Consider the following 15,125-nt stretch of genomic DNA (forward strand, 5'->3'; position numbering starts at 1 on the left):
CTAATTATGGCCATTTCTTTGCCCCTAAATAAGTCCCTTTAACATTTCTTCTAAGTCTGGTTTAGTGTTGATAAACTCCTTTATTTTTTGTCTGGGAAAATCTCTCTCTCCCTTAAATCTGAATGACAGCCTTTCTGAGTAGCGTATTTTTGGTTATAGGTGTTTTCCTTGCAGCACTTTGAAGGTATCATGCCAATCTCTTCTGGCCTGCAAAGTTTCTGCTGAGTAATCAGCTCATAGTCTTATAGGTTTTCCCTGGTAGGCAACTTTTTGTCTTTCTTTTGCTTTTAAGATTATCTCTTTATTAACCTTTGACATTTTAATTATTATGTGTTGTAGTGTGGACCTCCTTGGGTTCAGCTCATTTAGAATGTTCTTTGATGTGGATGTCTACTTCCTTCTCTAGGCTTTGGAAATTTTCAGCTATTATTTCTTCAGGTAAGTTTTTTTTTTCTTACCCCTTTTTCTCTCTTCTGGGACCTCTATACAGCAAATGTTTGTGTGCTTGATGTTGTCCAAGAGATCACTTAATCTATCCCCATTTAAAAAAATTATTTCCTCTTTTCAATGTCCATTTTTGGTGCTTTCCATTAACCTGTCTTCCAGATCTCTGATAAATTCTTCTGCGTCTGCTAATCTGTTGATTCCCTCTAGTATGTTTTTTACTTCAGTGATTGTAGTCTTCAACCCTGACTATTCTTTTTTATATTCTGTATCTCTTTATTGATGGTCTCACTGGGTTCTTCCACTCTTCTTTCCAGCCTGGTTATCTTTATGATCATTACTTTACATTCTTTTTCAGGCATATTATTTATTCCTGTTTTGTTTAATTCTTTTTCTGGGTTTTGTTTTGTTGTTTTGTTTTTTCCTTATTCTTTCTTTGGAGCATATGTCTCTGTCTCCCCATTTTGCTTGACTTTCTGTGTTTGTTTCTACGGATTAGACTGAATAGCTACTTCTCCTAAATTTGAAGGAATGGGCTCGTGTTGGTCATTCTCTATATAGAGTGTATGCTTGATGATTTTTGCTGGTTGGCTGGAGCTATGGCTGGTATGGGCTGGAGGGAGTGGGGGTCCTTTCTACATAGTGAGTGCCCTGTCGGGATAGCTAAAACTGAAGTGGATGCAGGCCAGGGTGCCCCAGGGTTCTATGTGCTGAGGGCACCCTAGCAGGACAGCTCAAGCTGAAATGGGTGCGAGCCAGGGTGTCCCAGTGTGCTCTGTGTAGGGGGTGCCCTGGCTGAGTGGCTGGAACTGATGCAGTTGCAGGCCAGGAGGTCCCTGAGCTCTCTACACAGAAGATACCCTAGCAGGATAGCTGAAACCAACATGGGTGCAAGCCAGGGAGATACAGGGCTGCACACACAGAAGGCATCTTGGAAGGACAGCTGAAGCAGAAATGGATACAACTAGGAGTGTTCCTGGAGTCTCCCCACAGAAGGTGCCCTGAATGGCGGCTGTAGTTGAGATGGAGAACAGGCTGGGAGGTTCCATGGCATCCCACACAGGGGGCATCTTGGCAGGACAACTAAAGCTAAAATGTGGTCCCTGGGCTCTTCACAAAAAACATACCCTGGCAGGATGGCTGAAACTGAACTGGGTGCAAGTTGGGTTGTCCCATGGTGTTCCATGGAGCAGGTGCCCTGGCTGGGTCGCTGGAGCTGACACTGGCAAGGGTGGCAGTGTTCTGGGGTGCTCCACCCAGGGGGCCCTGGGCTGAAATCAATGCAGGCATGGGCGTAGGGTACCTGGGGTGCTCCACCCAGGAGGCACCCTGGCAGAGTGTCTGGATCTGAAGCAGACGTCAGCCAAGATGGTCTGAAGCACTCTGCACTGGGGGTGTCCTAGCAAGTCATCTGAAGCCAAAGCAGTGTGGGCCTAGAGTGTTTTGGGGTGTTTTGCACCTGGGTCACCTTGGTGTGAAGGCTGGAGCTGTAGTAGAACCAACAGGTGTGTCCTGGTGTGCACCACTTTGTGACTGCCTTGGTGGGACAGCTGGGGCTGGTGTGGGCTAAGGGCCCAGGGATCACTGAAGCACCAGGCTCGTTAGGGTGCCCAGACTGTGCAGTGGTCTGTGCCTTCAAGGTGGAGGGGGAGTGCAGACCATGTCCATCAGCCCCACCCACTCTGAGAGCATCCTAGCAGCTCCTCCCACTGTTTGGTGGACTTCTAGCACCAACTCTTTTATATACTAGCTGCTCTTTCAGATCATGGCTTTCTGGGGAAAGAAAATAATAATAATAATAATAGAAGATGAAGAGGAACAGAAAAAGTGAGAAAAGCAAAAAAGATAAAAATGAAAACAAAAATAGAAACAAGACACACACACAAAAATCCCACAGCTTATTTTCTATGCCCTAGTGCCACTGTCCCCAAAGGGGACTTGTGGACCCTGGTCTCACTGAGGTCGCAGCTTCACTGTGATGACTGGGAACTGTGGTTTCCAGATCCTGCTGGGGTCTAGGCTTTTTTTGGGGGGTGGTGTGGGAACAAAAACCGTGTTGTTCTCCAGTCTCTCCTACCCAGAGAGTAAGCCCCCAGTGCCAATGCAGTTTGGCAGGGTTCCCAGTGTTGTCTCTTTTGTATGCTAGTTGCTCTTCTATACTGAGGCTTTCTTTCTCTGCCCAAGGACAGAGAGATCTGGTCCCCATCCCTCAGTACTCTCCCCCACCACTGCTGTTGGCATTGTCAGGCCTGGGGGGGGGGGTTCCTTCTGTTACTGTGTTTCAATTATTGTTGCTGTTCTATCTCCCGCCTTGCAGAAGATGTTCAGTCAGCCTTCAGCTCTTCTGCAGGATGAACTGTTCTATAAACAGGCATAAATGGGTGTGCTCCATGGAGGTAAGTTCAGGGTATTCCTATGTTGCCATCTTGGACTGGAACCTTCCATACTTCTTTGCTCTTACATTTAGGAAAGTTACAAATGTTTTCAAAAAGAAGCCATTATACTTCTTACCTATTTTTCTTCTATGTCTCTGTCAAGTAATTCATCCATTTGTTGGCCAAAGTTAGGCCACTGGACCACCTACCCCATTGTTCACCACAACTGTGCTTTTGTTTTAGATCAGTGTTACCGACTATCTTTATGGTTCTGTAGCATCTCTTTCAGACACTGGCTACTCTTCATCTCTGCTGTATGAGGTTTTGAGGGGGAGGGTTGAAAGACAGGAATTAACCAACAATACCACCAATCCTCTGAAGCAAAGCCTAATGTGATTAGCAATCCAATTTTAACGGCCCTGGCCACTGCTCCTCATTCTCTCTCATGTTCTTGAACTTCCCCCAATACTTCTCTTACACAAAAGGTCCAGACTAATTCAAGGTGGAACGTAGGTAGGAAGGAAAAGAAAGAAGCAAAGAAAAGCAGGTGTGGTGGGATGGAAAAAAAGTGCTCACTATGCTGGGGCCCAAAACTTGGCATTTGAACCACTGTTCTGCCATATACTAATTGCTGGGCTCCAGTCCCCCTTCTATAAAAAACAATGATAGCCGATTCTCTGAGCTAGGAAGAATAAAGAAATACAACATAGATGAAGTAGCTAGCCCAAAATGTACATGCAATAGGCAAGAATTTCTTCCTAAATTTTTAGGCAAGAATTTCTGTCTAAAAGTAGCTTGAATAAGTAACATGCAACCTGGACTGTGAGTTTTCAAGGAAACCAAACTCAGAAGCTGGAAATCTTCAGGTTTTCCTGTTGTTGAATGTTTAATAAACGGAAAAGGATATAATTAGCACTTCATGGGCTAACCTACAAATACTCACAGATTATTAGAGAACACAGTACGAGTGCTATAAGAGTCCCAGAGCACCAACTGTAGGGGCAATTGTAAGTCTGGTGTTGCCAGCAACACCTCGCAGGGCTCCCGCTGACGGACTGCAGTAAGAACACAAGGAATCCCAGAACTGGGAAGGGTTTTTCAACAGATCTTCACTGGGGCAGAACTATTCCTAAAATCTAGAATGATCAGGAACGAAGATTTGGCAATATTCCTTAATAACGAGTTTATCATCAAGAAGTGTGTGTGTGTGTGTATAATTCATTATAAAAATGGATTAATTTCTTCTCTGTCTTTAATAAAAATGGAGAACATAGCTCATATAAATTTTCACTCTTCTTACTAGACCAAGAATTAGTGTTTGTTTAAAGGAGCTTTCTGCTAGATTCAACTACAAAATTCTGTTATTTTCCTTACTCTTTTACCCATTATTCTCGGTATCAATTTGCCTATCTTGTACCTCCTCGAACCAAGCAGCCTTATCAGGACAACATTTTACTGTATCCACGAAGTGTTTTTTGTTTTTTCTCTTTCCTTGCAACAAGTCATGTCAAGGCTTTAAAACAAATCTCTCTACGCACCCTTACCTAATATGTCCAGTTGCCGTAATCTGCTACAATTACACGCCAGCTCTTCGATGTCTGTGTCGCACACGGACCTGTTAGCGGTGAGGAAGAGTTTTTGCAAGTTGGGGAGCTGGCGCGCCAGTCTGGCGAAGCACCCGGTGCTGCTCTGCAGCGTGGGGCACCAGCCCAGGTCGAGCTCCTCCAGAAGCGGGCAGCCGGACGCCAGCTCCGCAATCCCATTCTCGGTGATGTTCTTACATCTCCACAGGTCCAGTGTTCGGAGTTTTTTACACTTGGCTCCTATCATGCTGGCTATCACGTCATAGTCTTCAATCTGGAAAGCAAATCATTCCAGTCTCTGACGTGCTGTGCTCAGAAATACAAACTGTGTAGAGCGAGTTAAAACACTCTTTTTATTTAAGTTAAAACAGTATTAATCATCTATTGTCTGCTTCCATGTAAACAGACCCACGTTCTTGATAATACCGATCTACCCACTCGTCTCATGGATGTGCCACTGTCTCATGAAACAGCAAGAACCATCACCTACTTAAAAATCCATTTAACAGAACTCCAGACAGGGGACTTCATGAATGAAATCCCAAAACAGTATGAAACCCTCATAAAGAATGTGAGGACTTTGTGTTGTTCTGAATGCCTTCCATTCTGACCTCGCTGCCGCTTCTCATCGACGGGGCCTAGTTTCTTCTCTTTTATACATAATTCATCAGCTTTGGTGGGTATAGAAGATCGCCCTGACAAAGCTGTGCACTTCGCCAGGCTCTGAAATAGTATGTGAATCTGCTGAGAGTACTAATAATGATACTGGCGTGGAGTCAAATGAGGTATTTGGGGACTGGATATACAGCACAAAAATAACTTAGATCATCATATGCTAGTGTCACTTACTGCAGGTGTCCACTAGTTTACTTCCTGATCACAGGCTACTCCCCGACCAGACGAGGATTAAACATTTCAGTTCACAGGCTTCATACACTTTAATAATGTTTGTTTCAACAGGTTTCTTTTAAGACTTCCATTTGTTTTAGAATCAGGTACCAAAATGATCACCAGAAGTCAAAAGGAAGCAAAAGAGCTACCACTTCCAATTATTATTTCCTTTTGTTCATTCATTTATTTCTTTTTTCAACTACCATGTGCCAGCATCACTGAGGCTAGAACAACAGGGAACCGGAATACAAAGACTTTGTTCACATTTTTGGGAAAAGACCTTACAGACAAATGAGCCAAATAAATTCAGAGAGTGAAAAGTGGTGTGAAAATAATAAAATAGGGAGATCCGTCTGTCCAGTGCTCGGTATGCGGTGTGGTGGACGGAGGGAAGAAGGTAGCGAGGAGGGAAGGAGGGAGTGAGGGACTGGTGACTGCTGGGATTTCCAGGAATGAACCCAGTGCATTCAAGGAACAGATGTAGGACCCGGTGTGGCCCAAGGTGAGTGACGAGACCCAAGGGGAGTAAGGAGAGAGACCACGAAGGCGACAGCTATGCAGGGGTCAGGCCATTAAGCCAAGGAATCAATGGAGGGTTTGAAACAAATATGATCTACATTAAAAGAAAAATTCCTCTGGCTTCTGTCTGGAGGATGGTCTATGGTGGGTAAGAAGAGAGAGGAAGCTCAGTTGCATGAGCATGTAGAGACAAAGGCTTGGATGAAGCTTACAGCAGTGGAACTGGAGAAATGGACAGATCTGGGGATATGTTTTGAGTCTGAACTAAGGCCTGATGGCTTAGGTGTAGTCATGATGATTTTGAAGGTTCTGGTCTTTGGAACTGTGTGTGGGAGAATCATGCAGGAGACCATGAGAAACAGGCTTGGGCGGGGGGCAATATAACTACTTAAGTAAGTGTACCTGAACTATACAAACCTGTAGCTTTGAAAATTACTGCAGTCAATTAACTTCTTTACAAAGAAGTAACTTTAAAACTTTCTAAAACCCATGATTCTGATTGTTATTATTTTGATGGTCAAAACTAAAATCAGTCATCTTGTCCTCTGGTCAGTTGACAGAAAGAAACTGAAATAAACATGGTATTAAAGTGTCAACAAAGATCCGTCCGTGTTACTGTTCTGGTGACCCCTGGACCTGCTGTGAAGCGCGAACAGTATTTCTATGACAGGTGCGAATGTTTCAGCCACAACATCAGTAACGGGACCAGCAGTATTAGTAGTATTTCTGAACTTCAATGTCAAGTCCTTAAAACTTAATTTCCCAGAATACAAATATCAACAGCAACCATATTTTACTGAAGACTACATACTTTAATTTAAAAATAGCCTCCTGGGGTGCCTGGGTGGCACAGTCGGTTAAGCATCCGACTCTTGGTTTCATCTCAAGGTCGTGGGACTGAGCCCCATGCTGGACTCCACACTGAGCATGGGGTCTGCTAAAGTTGTTTCTCCCTCTCCTTCTGCTTTTCCCAGCCTGGCTCATGCTCTCTCTCTCTCTCAAATTAATAAATCTTTTTAAAAAATTGAATAAATATAAATAGTCCATTTATCATAATGCCTAAGAAAAGTCATGCTTTAAGGAGCATTTTCTACAGTATATCACTTAATATGGAACTGTGGGTTCGGTGGTCAGGTAAAGTTGGAAAACAAAGGCTTATGGAAAGGCACACACTTTCTTTGTTGCAGGACATACCACTGAAAGCTCCAGGAGGAAGAGAGAGTAGCATCACTTCCTAATTTTGGCCAGGAATCTCTATGTCACTCTTCCCCAATACACTGTCCCCCAATTCCTTAACTGAGTATCTTTCAGGACTAATATTCCCTGGGTCAACTTGCAAATGCAGACTTAAAACACACCTCATTCTACCAACAAACGTATACAATTCCTAATCTAACGTGTCTGTGGTCAGAGGCCTGCTTTTCTAGAGGACGTTGCTCCAGTTTAAGGGGAAGCAAGTAACAGGCAGAAAAAAGTACCTCTAGCCAAGATTACACAGGGCACTTACCAGTCTAAAGATGACAGGCTAGCCACAAGCAAAGAGCCAAGTGGCAGTAAGTGGCTGGTCTGTTGTCACAGACAGAGCCATCACATGTCATTGGGCCTATCTAGAAGTGTCTTCAGAGGGACTCAAGAGAAGCCCATGAAATGGTTTACTAAGGTAAATATTTGATCAAAAGTAAGGAAAGCCTAATACTGTGTTAGTGGGCTCCCAAGATTGTTTCCAGAGACCGGGGTCAGTCAGAGCCCATACATGGGGTTTAATCAGGCCTCACCACCAGGATGGCTCTCACCTGGGGATATGGACATAGACAAGTGGCCATAACAGGCCTCTCTAACCTATACTGCCAAATCTTGAGGCAGCTCTGAAGCCATCATTGAGCTCTAAAAGGTATTCACATAGGATTTCTTTCAGATTGAATCCAAGCATAGGACCCCAGGAGAACTTCTCTGATCTTGTAACCATCCTGCTAATAACTCAGGTCTTCCTAGTAAGTGGACCCAAAACTGGAATGGTTCGGAATCTCCTGCATCTGTTTTGCAAGTGGGAGGTATGAAAGTAAAGAGTGATGGACTGCTCCGCAGTCAGTTGTCTTGGGAGATGCACTTGCTCTGAGTGTGCACACAAACACAAACACTACTGTCCTTGGAGTCTCAGTAGTATTCATAAGCCACATTACTCAGATGGAAAAAATGTAACTCATTCCATGAAATCTTTCAGAGGCACATAAAATCACAATTTTAAATCTGGAAGGACTTTAAAGACGGTCTAGTCTAATAGTCCTTATGCTTTTGGATTTAATGGACCCGTAACATTTCAAAAGAATCTGAGTTCTAACATAGGGTGCCCATCTTTTTTCTCTTAACCAATAAGGACAATAAAACAAACACACACCAAAAACAACAGCCAAAACAAAACAACAACAACAAAAAAACCTACCTAAATCATTAGCATTTCCAGGAAATAATTTCAGAACTTAAAACTAAAATTAGCTTTGTGAGAAACTTACTGCACTACTGGCATTGGGTATGACTGATCTCTTATTTTGTAAAGAGATCCAGAGAGGTAAATAGCTTCTCTGAAATAACATCTGGCTTGAGGCAGAACCAAACTCTTTTCAACCACGCACACTTCTTCCCTTGCTCTCATAGATAAATAGTGTCAATGTTTCGAAGACATACTCTCCAATTTAAGAAAAATGTTTGAAAGCGGGGGACACCGTAGTTCACCGTAAATCTGAAAAGCTGCAGGTGCGTGTGGAGTGGGCGGGTCAGGATGCCATTAGCCCACGGGAAGAGAAAGAGAACAAGCGAGGGAGGAGAAAGAATTTTCAAATACTCACCATTACACAGCTGCCCAAGCTCAGGTGCTGAAGCTCCGAACAGAAGTTCAAAATGCTGAGCAGTGCTGTTTGCTGCCATCGGGGACCGCATTGGTGGCAAATATGGAAAGTGAGAGAAAGTGAAACAAAGAGAAGAGGTCAATTAGACATTAGAGGCTGTCACTGCTTTTCTTGAAACAGAGCTCACAGCCCAGGTTACAGACACCACAAATACCATTTAATGAGTCCCCAGGTGTTCCCACCATTGATTGGCTTGAAGTCAAGGTAATCATTACCAGTTTCCATGTGAGTCCCCATTTCATATATGGTTTTGCATGTCCTACTGATACCTATATTCCCTGTGACCTCTTGGCCCATTTCCCTAAGGTAAGCGATTGGAAAGTCTGGTTAAGACTGAACAAGAAGACAAGCTAAACAGCCCCTCCCTCAAAAAAAAAAAAAAAAGCCAAAACCCAGAGAGGGTTGGTGACACTCTCAAGAACGGCGGCAGCTCTGACATTCACTGATCAGCGGCCGCCTGATGGAGCTGCCAATAGAGTCACCCCAAATCAGGATCGAGCCGGTGACTTTAATGTCAAAGGATTCTCTCTGCTGACAACGATACCAACAACCATCGAGCACCTGTCACTAGCAACATGCTGACTGGAACATATATAATGTGTACTTTCTAGTCATGTTCCTGCCATTTACGCCCATTTATTCGGTGCAATGAAAACGGTCTCACCACCAAAGAAACCCAAAGGTATGCCGGACTGCTATACAGGCACGGGACCTAAGATCTCTCTAGTCCTAACTGTTTGATGAAATGCCTGCCATGAAACATTAAAGAAACAAATAATGTAAAGCATTCACTGGAAATCTAGGGTTTTTTTAATTCCATAAATTAAGGGGGGAAAAAACCTACTCAGATTAATGTGGCAAAATTTCTTTCCATACATTTTAACTCAATCCTATCTAGTTAAATGACAAGTGTTCAGAAAAGTGTCAGTCAGGGAAAGGATAAAGAATGTGTCAATGGCAACACAAAACATGAATTCAAACCCAGATAAGATTCTCATTGAGAAAATAATAACTATTTCAGATAAAATAAACTTAGATAAGGCAAATATAAAATCATAGGCCCAGAACAAAACTAGACTTAAGACCAATTGTGTCACTGTCGGATATTTCTTTAAATTTAAGCAAAAAAGAAAAAAAAAAGTTTATGTTGATTTTACAGTTTTATGTTTAAGTTTCAAGACCACTTATATTTATAAGACAATCCCATGTTGCTTTCAGAAGGCTGGCATTAGAAGAGCTCTATGAAGATTAGTTAATTTTCAGATTCTTTATAGTACTTAGCTATTTTAACTTACTAATAGATGGGAAAACGTCATTAGGTTTGTTTTGTAAAATACCAGATCCTGGGGCACCTAGGTGGTTCAGTCATTAAGCATCTGCCTTTGGCTCAGGTCATGATCCCAGAGTCCTAGGATGGAGCCCCACATCAGGCTCTCTGTTCATGGGGAAGCCTGCTTCTCCCTCTCGCACTCCCTCTGCTTGTATTCCCTCTCTGTCTCTGTCAAAAAAATAAATAACATCTTCAAAAAAAAAAAAAATACCAGATCCTTATGATAAGGTTGTTTGAAAGATTTTCCCACAAGCAAGATCCAGAACATAATAGAGAATTTTTAGAGAGAAATCCACATATTTTCACGGATTAGAAATCATTAAAAAAAAAAAATACACTCACTTCGTTCAAGGAACTTGCTGGTAATTTGTTTTAAACTATTACAATGGTAAATATCAGGTATATAGACAAGTACAGAATCCAAGATAATGAATACCCATATAGCTGCAACTCAGATTTACCAAATCTTAACATTTTGCTTTCTTTGCGTACTCTTCTGTATTTATGAATCCCTCCAACCATTCACTACTTCCTTAGAAGTAACCTTTACCATAACTTGGTGTTTACAAACATGCTTAAAAATTATGATATTATACACTATGGATTCATAAACAGAATATTGTTTACATGGTTTTCATATAAAGGATGTTATATAAATATGGATATACTTTTGCATCTTCCTCAAAAGTGCTTGTGAGTAATTTGTTCATGTTGATACAGCTTTAGTTCACTGACTTTTTAACTGTTGTATCCTATTTCGTTATGTAAATATATTACAACATATACTCTCATTTAATGAATATTTAGTTTGTAAGTTTTAGCATAATGAAGAATGTTAAAATAACCATTCTTATACATGCTTCCTTGTACATTTTCTAGAAGAGTTTTTCTCTAGAGCACATACCAGAGGAAGAATTTCTATATATTTTTGTATGCTTTGACTATATTAGATTTTGCAAAATAGCCTTCCCAAGTGCCTGCATCAATTAATGCTACCATCATCAATAAAAGAGTACTGGGTTCCCACATCTTTGCCAACACAGTCTTTTCATCCTTTTTAACGTCCGCTATCTGATGAGCACGGAATGGCATAATATGCATTCGTATGATTACTAGTGAGGTTGAAGATCTTTTCCCATGTTAATGGGCCACTCATATTTCCTGACCCATAAATTGCTTAATCATATACTTTGCTGATTTTTTCCATTAGGTTATTTCTTCCTTCTTGACTTGTAAGAACTTTTTTCTATGCTGGATACCAATCTTTGTTAGCTATATCCATTACAAATATCTTCTCTAAATATGAGACTTGTCTTCTGCTTTGTTTATAGTAGCTTCTGAGACATGAATTTTCTTTTTTTTAAAGACTTTATTTACTTGACAGAGAGAGAGAGAGCACAAGCAGGGGAAGGAGAAGGAGAAGCAGACTCCCCACTGAGCAGGGGGAGCCTGATGTGGGACTCAATCCCAGGACCCAAGGATCATGACCTGAGCCAACTGAGCCACCTGGGTGCCCATGAGACATGAAATTTTAAATTTTAATAGAGTCACATCAATCTTTCTCCTTTATGTTTGTATTTTGTTCTCTTTTCTAAAGAGTACCTCTTTGAGGGGCACCTGGGTGGCTCAGCCAGTTAAGAGTCCCTCTTTATCCAAGGAAGAATATTCTTCTTTTTAAATAACGACATTGAAGTTTTTCTTTACACTTAGGTTTTTAACCAAACTGTAATGGATTTTTAAATATGGCAAGATACAAAACTTCATTTTTTTCCTTAAGAATAACCACTTTTCCTGGTTCAACTTACTGAAGATTCTATCTTATTTACCTATTTGTGGTGTCTTCTGTTATATTTCAAGTTTCTGTATATGTATGAGTCAATTTCTGGATCATTTTGTTCCTCTTGTCTATTTGCCTCTCCCTGCACTAACACTTTAGTCTAAATTATTATACTTTGTAATACGTCATTTTTCAAAACTCTTAACTGTTCCCAGTCCTTTGCTCTCTCCAATGAATTTCTGAATCACCTTAAAGATTTTAGTTTACCTTTTTAAAAGTACTACAGAAAGATCAGTTTTTCTTTTTTTCTTCCCCAATGGTCATTATAGATGATCCTTGAAGAATATCAGCATTAGGGGTGCTGACTTCTGCACAGTCAAAAATTCTTAAGTATATTTTTTGACTCCCTCAAGTCTTAACTACTACTAGCCTACAGTTAACTGGAAGCGGTACCAAAACATAGTCAGTTAAACACACATTTTATATGCTGTACTATATACTGTATTTTTATAATAAAGCAAGCTAGACATAGGAAAACATTATTAAGAAAATCACAAGGAAGAGAAAATACATGTAGAGTACTATATTTACTGAAAAATAGAGTACTGTATTTATTGAAAAACATATAGAACTATATTTATTAAAAAATATCTGCTCACAAGTTGACCCAAGTCAGATTATATCTGATGACTCCTCACTGAACTTTTCTTCTTGTTGAAGAATATCATTAATAGTTTTTTTAGGGGGCACCTGGGTGGCTCAGTGGGTTAAAGCCTCTGCCATAGCTCAGGTCATGATCTCAGGGTCCTGGGATGGAGCCCCGCATCGGGCTCTCTGCTCAGCAGGGAGCCTGCCTCCCCCTCTCTCTCTGCCTACTTGTGATTTCTGTCAAATAAATAAATTAAAAAAAAAAACCTTTAATAGTTTTTTTTTTTTTAAAGATTTTATTTATTTATCAGAGAGAGAGAGGGAATGAGCGAGCACAGGCAGACAGAATGGCAGGCAGAGGCAGAGGGAGAAGCAGGCTCCCTGCTGAGCAAGGAGCCCGATGTGGGACTCGATCCCAGGACGCTGGGATCATGACCTGAGCCGAAGGCAGCTGCTTAACCAACTGAGCCACCCAGGCATCCCCTTTAATAGTTTTTTTAGAAAAATCTTTGGTAGAATCTTAACAACAACACACATTTATAGAGTAATTATTAACACGTCAGGTACTGCTAAAAATTATATATATTAGTCCTCACAACATCCCCATACACTCATTTACTCACTTAATAAACATTTATTCAATGTCTACTCTGTGTTACGCACTGTATAGACACTTGGGATTTACTGATAGTAAACACAGCAGATAATAACCTATAAGGTAGATAATATTATTCCCATTTATTTACTTATGTATAAAGATTTTATTTATTTGAGAGAAAGAGAGAGCATGAGTGGGGGGGGGGGCAGAAGAAGAGGTACAAGCAGACTCCCCGCTGAGCAGGGAGCCAAACCCCTGTGATCTTGACCTGAGCCAAAGTCAGATGTTAATGGACTGAACCACCCAGGTGCTCCTAGTCCCATTTATTAACAGATAAGGAATGTGAGTCAGAGAAAGTTAAATACCTTATTTAGTCTTTTTTTTTTTTTTAAGATTTTATTTATTTATTTGACAGACAGAGAGCACAAGTAGGCAGAGAGGCAGGCAGAGAGAGAGGAGGAAGCAGGCTCCCTGCTGAGTAGACAGCACGATGTGGATGTGGGACTCGATCCTAGGACCCCGAGATCATGACCTGAGCTGAAGGCAGCGGCTTAACCCACTGAGCCACCCAGGTGCCCCGTCCTTATTTAGTCTTTACATTTTCTCTCAGTCTTGAATGAAAATTTAGCTAGGCAAAAAATTTTAGGATGACAGCTACCTTCTTCCATCACTTTGAAAGTGTTACTCCATTCCTATTAGCCTCTATTATTTTGATAAGTTTACTGTCACTCTAATTCCCTTCCTCTGCAGGTAATAAGACCTTTATCTCATATTTTGCAATTTCATCACAATGTATCTAAAGATTTATTTTCACTTATTCTGTTTTGGTTTCCTGAGTGAACATCTGATTCAAAGATTTGTATCTTTCATTATGGAAGATGAAGATTCTTAATAACTTTCTCTCCACATATTGCTTCTCTATCATTTGTTTCTTCTTTTTTTCCTTCTGGAACTCCTACTAATGAACACTGGAATCTCCCAAGCCCAGTGCCTAGAGTAGTTTAAAAAATATGTCCACAAACTATTCCATACTTCTTCCTTCCAGAAATGGAGCTTAGTTCTTCTCCTCTAAGAGGGTGCTGGGCTTAGTGACTTACTTCCAACAAAAAGAACATAGCAGGAGTGATGGAATGTTAGGTTATTGTGATGGTTAACTTAACACGTCAACTTGACAGGGCCACAGGGTACCCAGGTATTCAGTCAAACATTATTCTGGGTGTTTCTGAGAGGATGGTTTGGGATGAGATTAACATTCAAATCAGTAGACAGAACAAAAGGCTGGCTGTCCTCCTGTCCTCCACGTTAAGAGAATTCTTCCTGCCTGATGGCCTTCCACCGGGGCATCAGCTTATTCCTGACTTCAGATCGACACTGAAACATCAACTCTTCCTGGGTCTCAAGTTTGCCAACCTTCAGACTGAGAAAATTGGCTCTCCTGCATCTCCAGTTTGCTCACTCACCCTGTGGGCCTTCTCACTTGCCAGTCTCCAGTTCCTCAGAATAAAGCTACACACACACCCTCTTATCTCTGTTTCTTTGGAGAACTCTAATACAGTTATAAAAGGGCTATGGCTCCTCCTGGTTCTGCCTTCCCCTGCTGCTCACTCAGGAAAAGCCAGCTGCCATGTCAAAAGGACACTTGGAAAGCCTACGGAGAAGCCCACGTAGAGAGCCACAGAGGCCTCTGGCCAACAACTAACAAGGAAGTCTGCTGACAGCCGTGTGTGTAAGTCTGGAAGCTGGACCTCCAGCTGCAGTCAAGCTCTGAGATGACTGCAACCTTCTTAGAGACGCTGGCCCAAAACTTTCTGGCCAAACAGCTCCCAGATTCCCGATCTACAGAAACTGTGTGACATCATGAGTGTCAGCTATTTTTAGCCACTCAGTGTGGTGGTAATCTGTGTGCAGTAACAAATAAATAATACAGTGGCTGGCATATACAGTAGACACAATATATATTAAGTTAATGAATAGGATTATTATGAGGATTAACTGAGGGGTGTGTGTGTGTGTGTGTGTGTGTATTTTATACATACAAACTACATGCAGTGATGCCT

General features: G+C 41.5%; 1 protein-coding gene across 1 annotated transcript in view; it reads right to left on the reverse strand.

Annotated features, from left to right (window-relative positions):
• FBXL4 (F-box and leucine rich repeat protein 4) overlaps window positions 1–15,125 on the reverse strand; it is an 84,937-nt gene that overhangs the window by 6,348 nt on the left and 63,464 nt on the right. The window contains exons 7-8 of the mRNA XM_059401095.1: window positions 8,656–8,727; window positions 4,364–4,676 (exon numbers count right to left, since the gene is read on the reverse strand). Of these exons, the coding sequence (XP_059257078.1) occupies window positions 4,364–4,676; window positions 8,656–8,727 (385 nt within the window). The remainder of the gene's footprint in view (window positions 1–4,363; window positions 4,677–8,655; window positions 8,728–15,125) is intronic.

The sequence above is a fragment of the Mustela nigripes genome, chromosome 5 (genome assembly GCF_022355385.1).
Source record: "Mustela nigripes isolate SB6536 chromosome 5, MUSNIG.SB6536, whole genome shotgun sequence".
Taxonomy (NCBI): Eukaryota; Metazoa; Chordata; class Mammalia; order Carnivora; family Mustelidae; genus Mustela; species Mustela nigripes.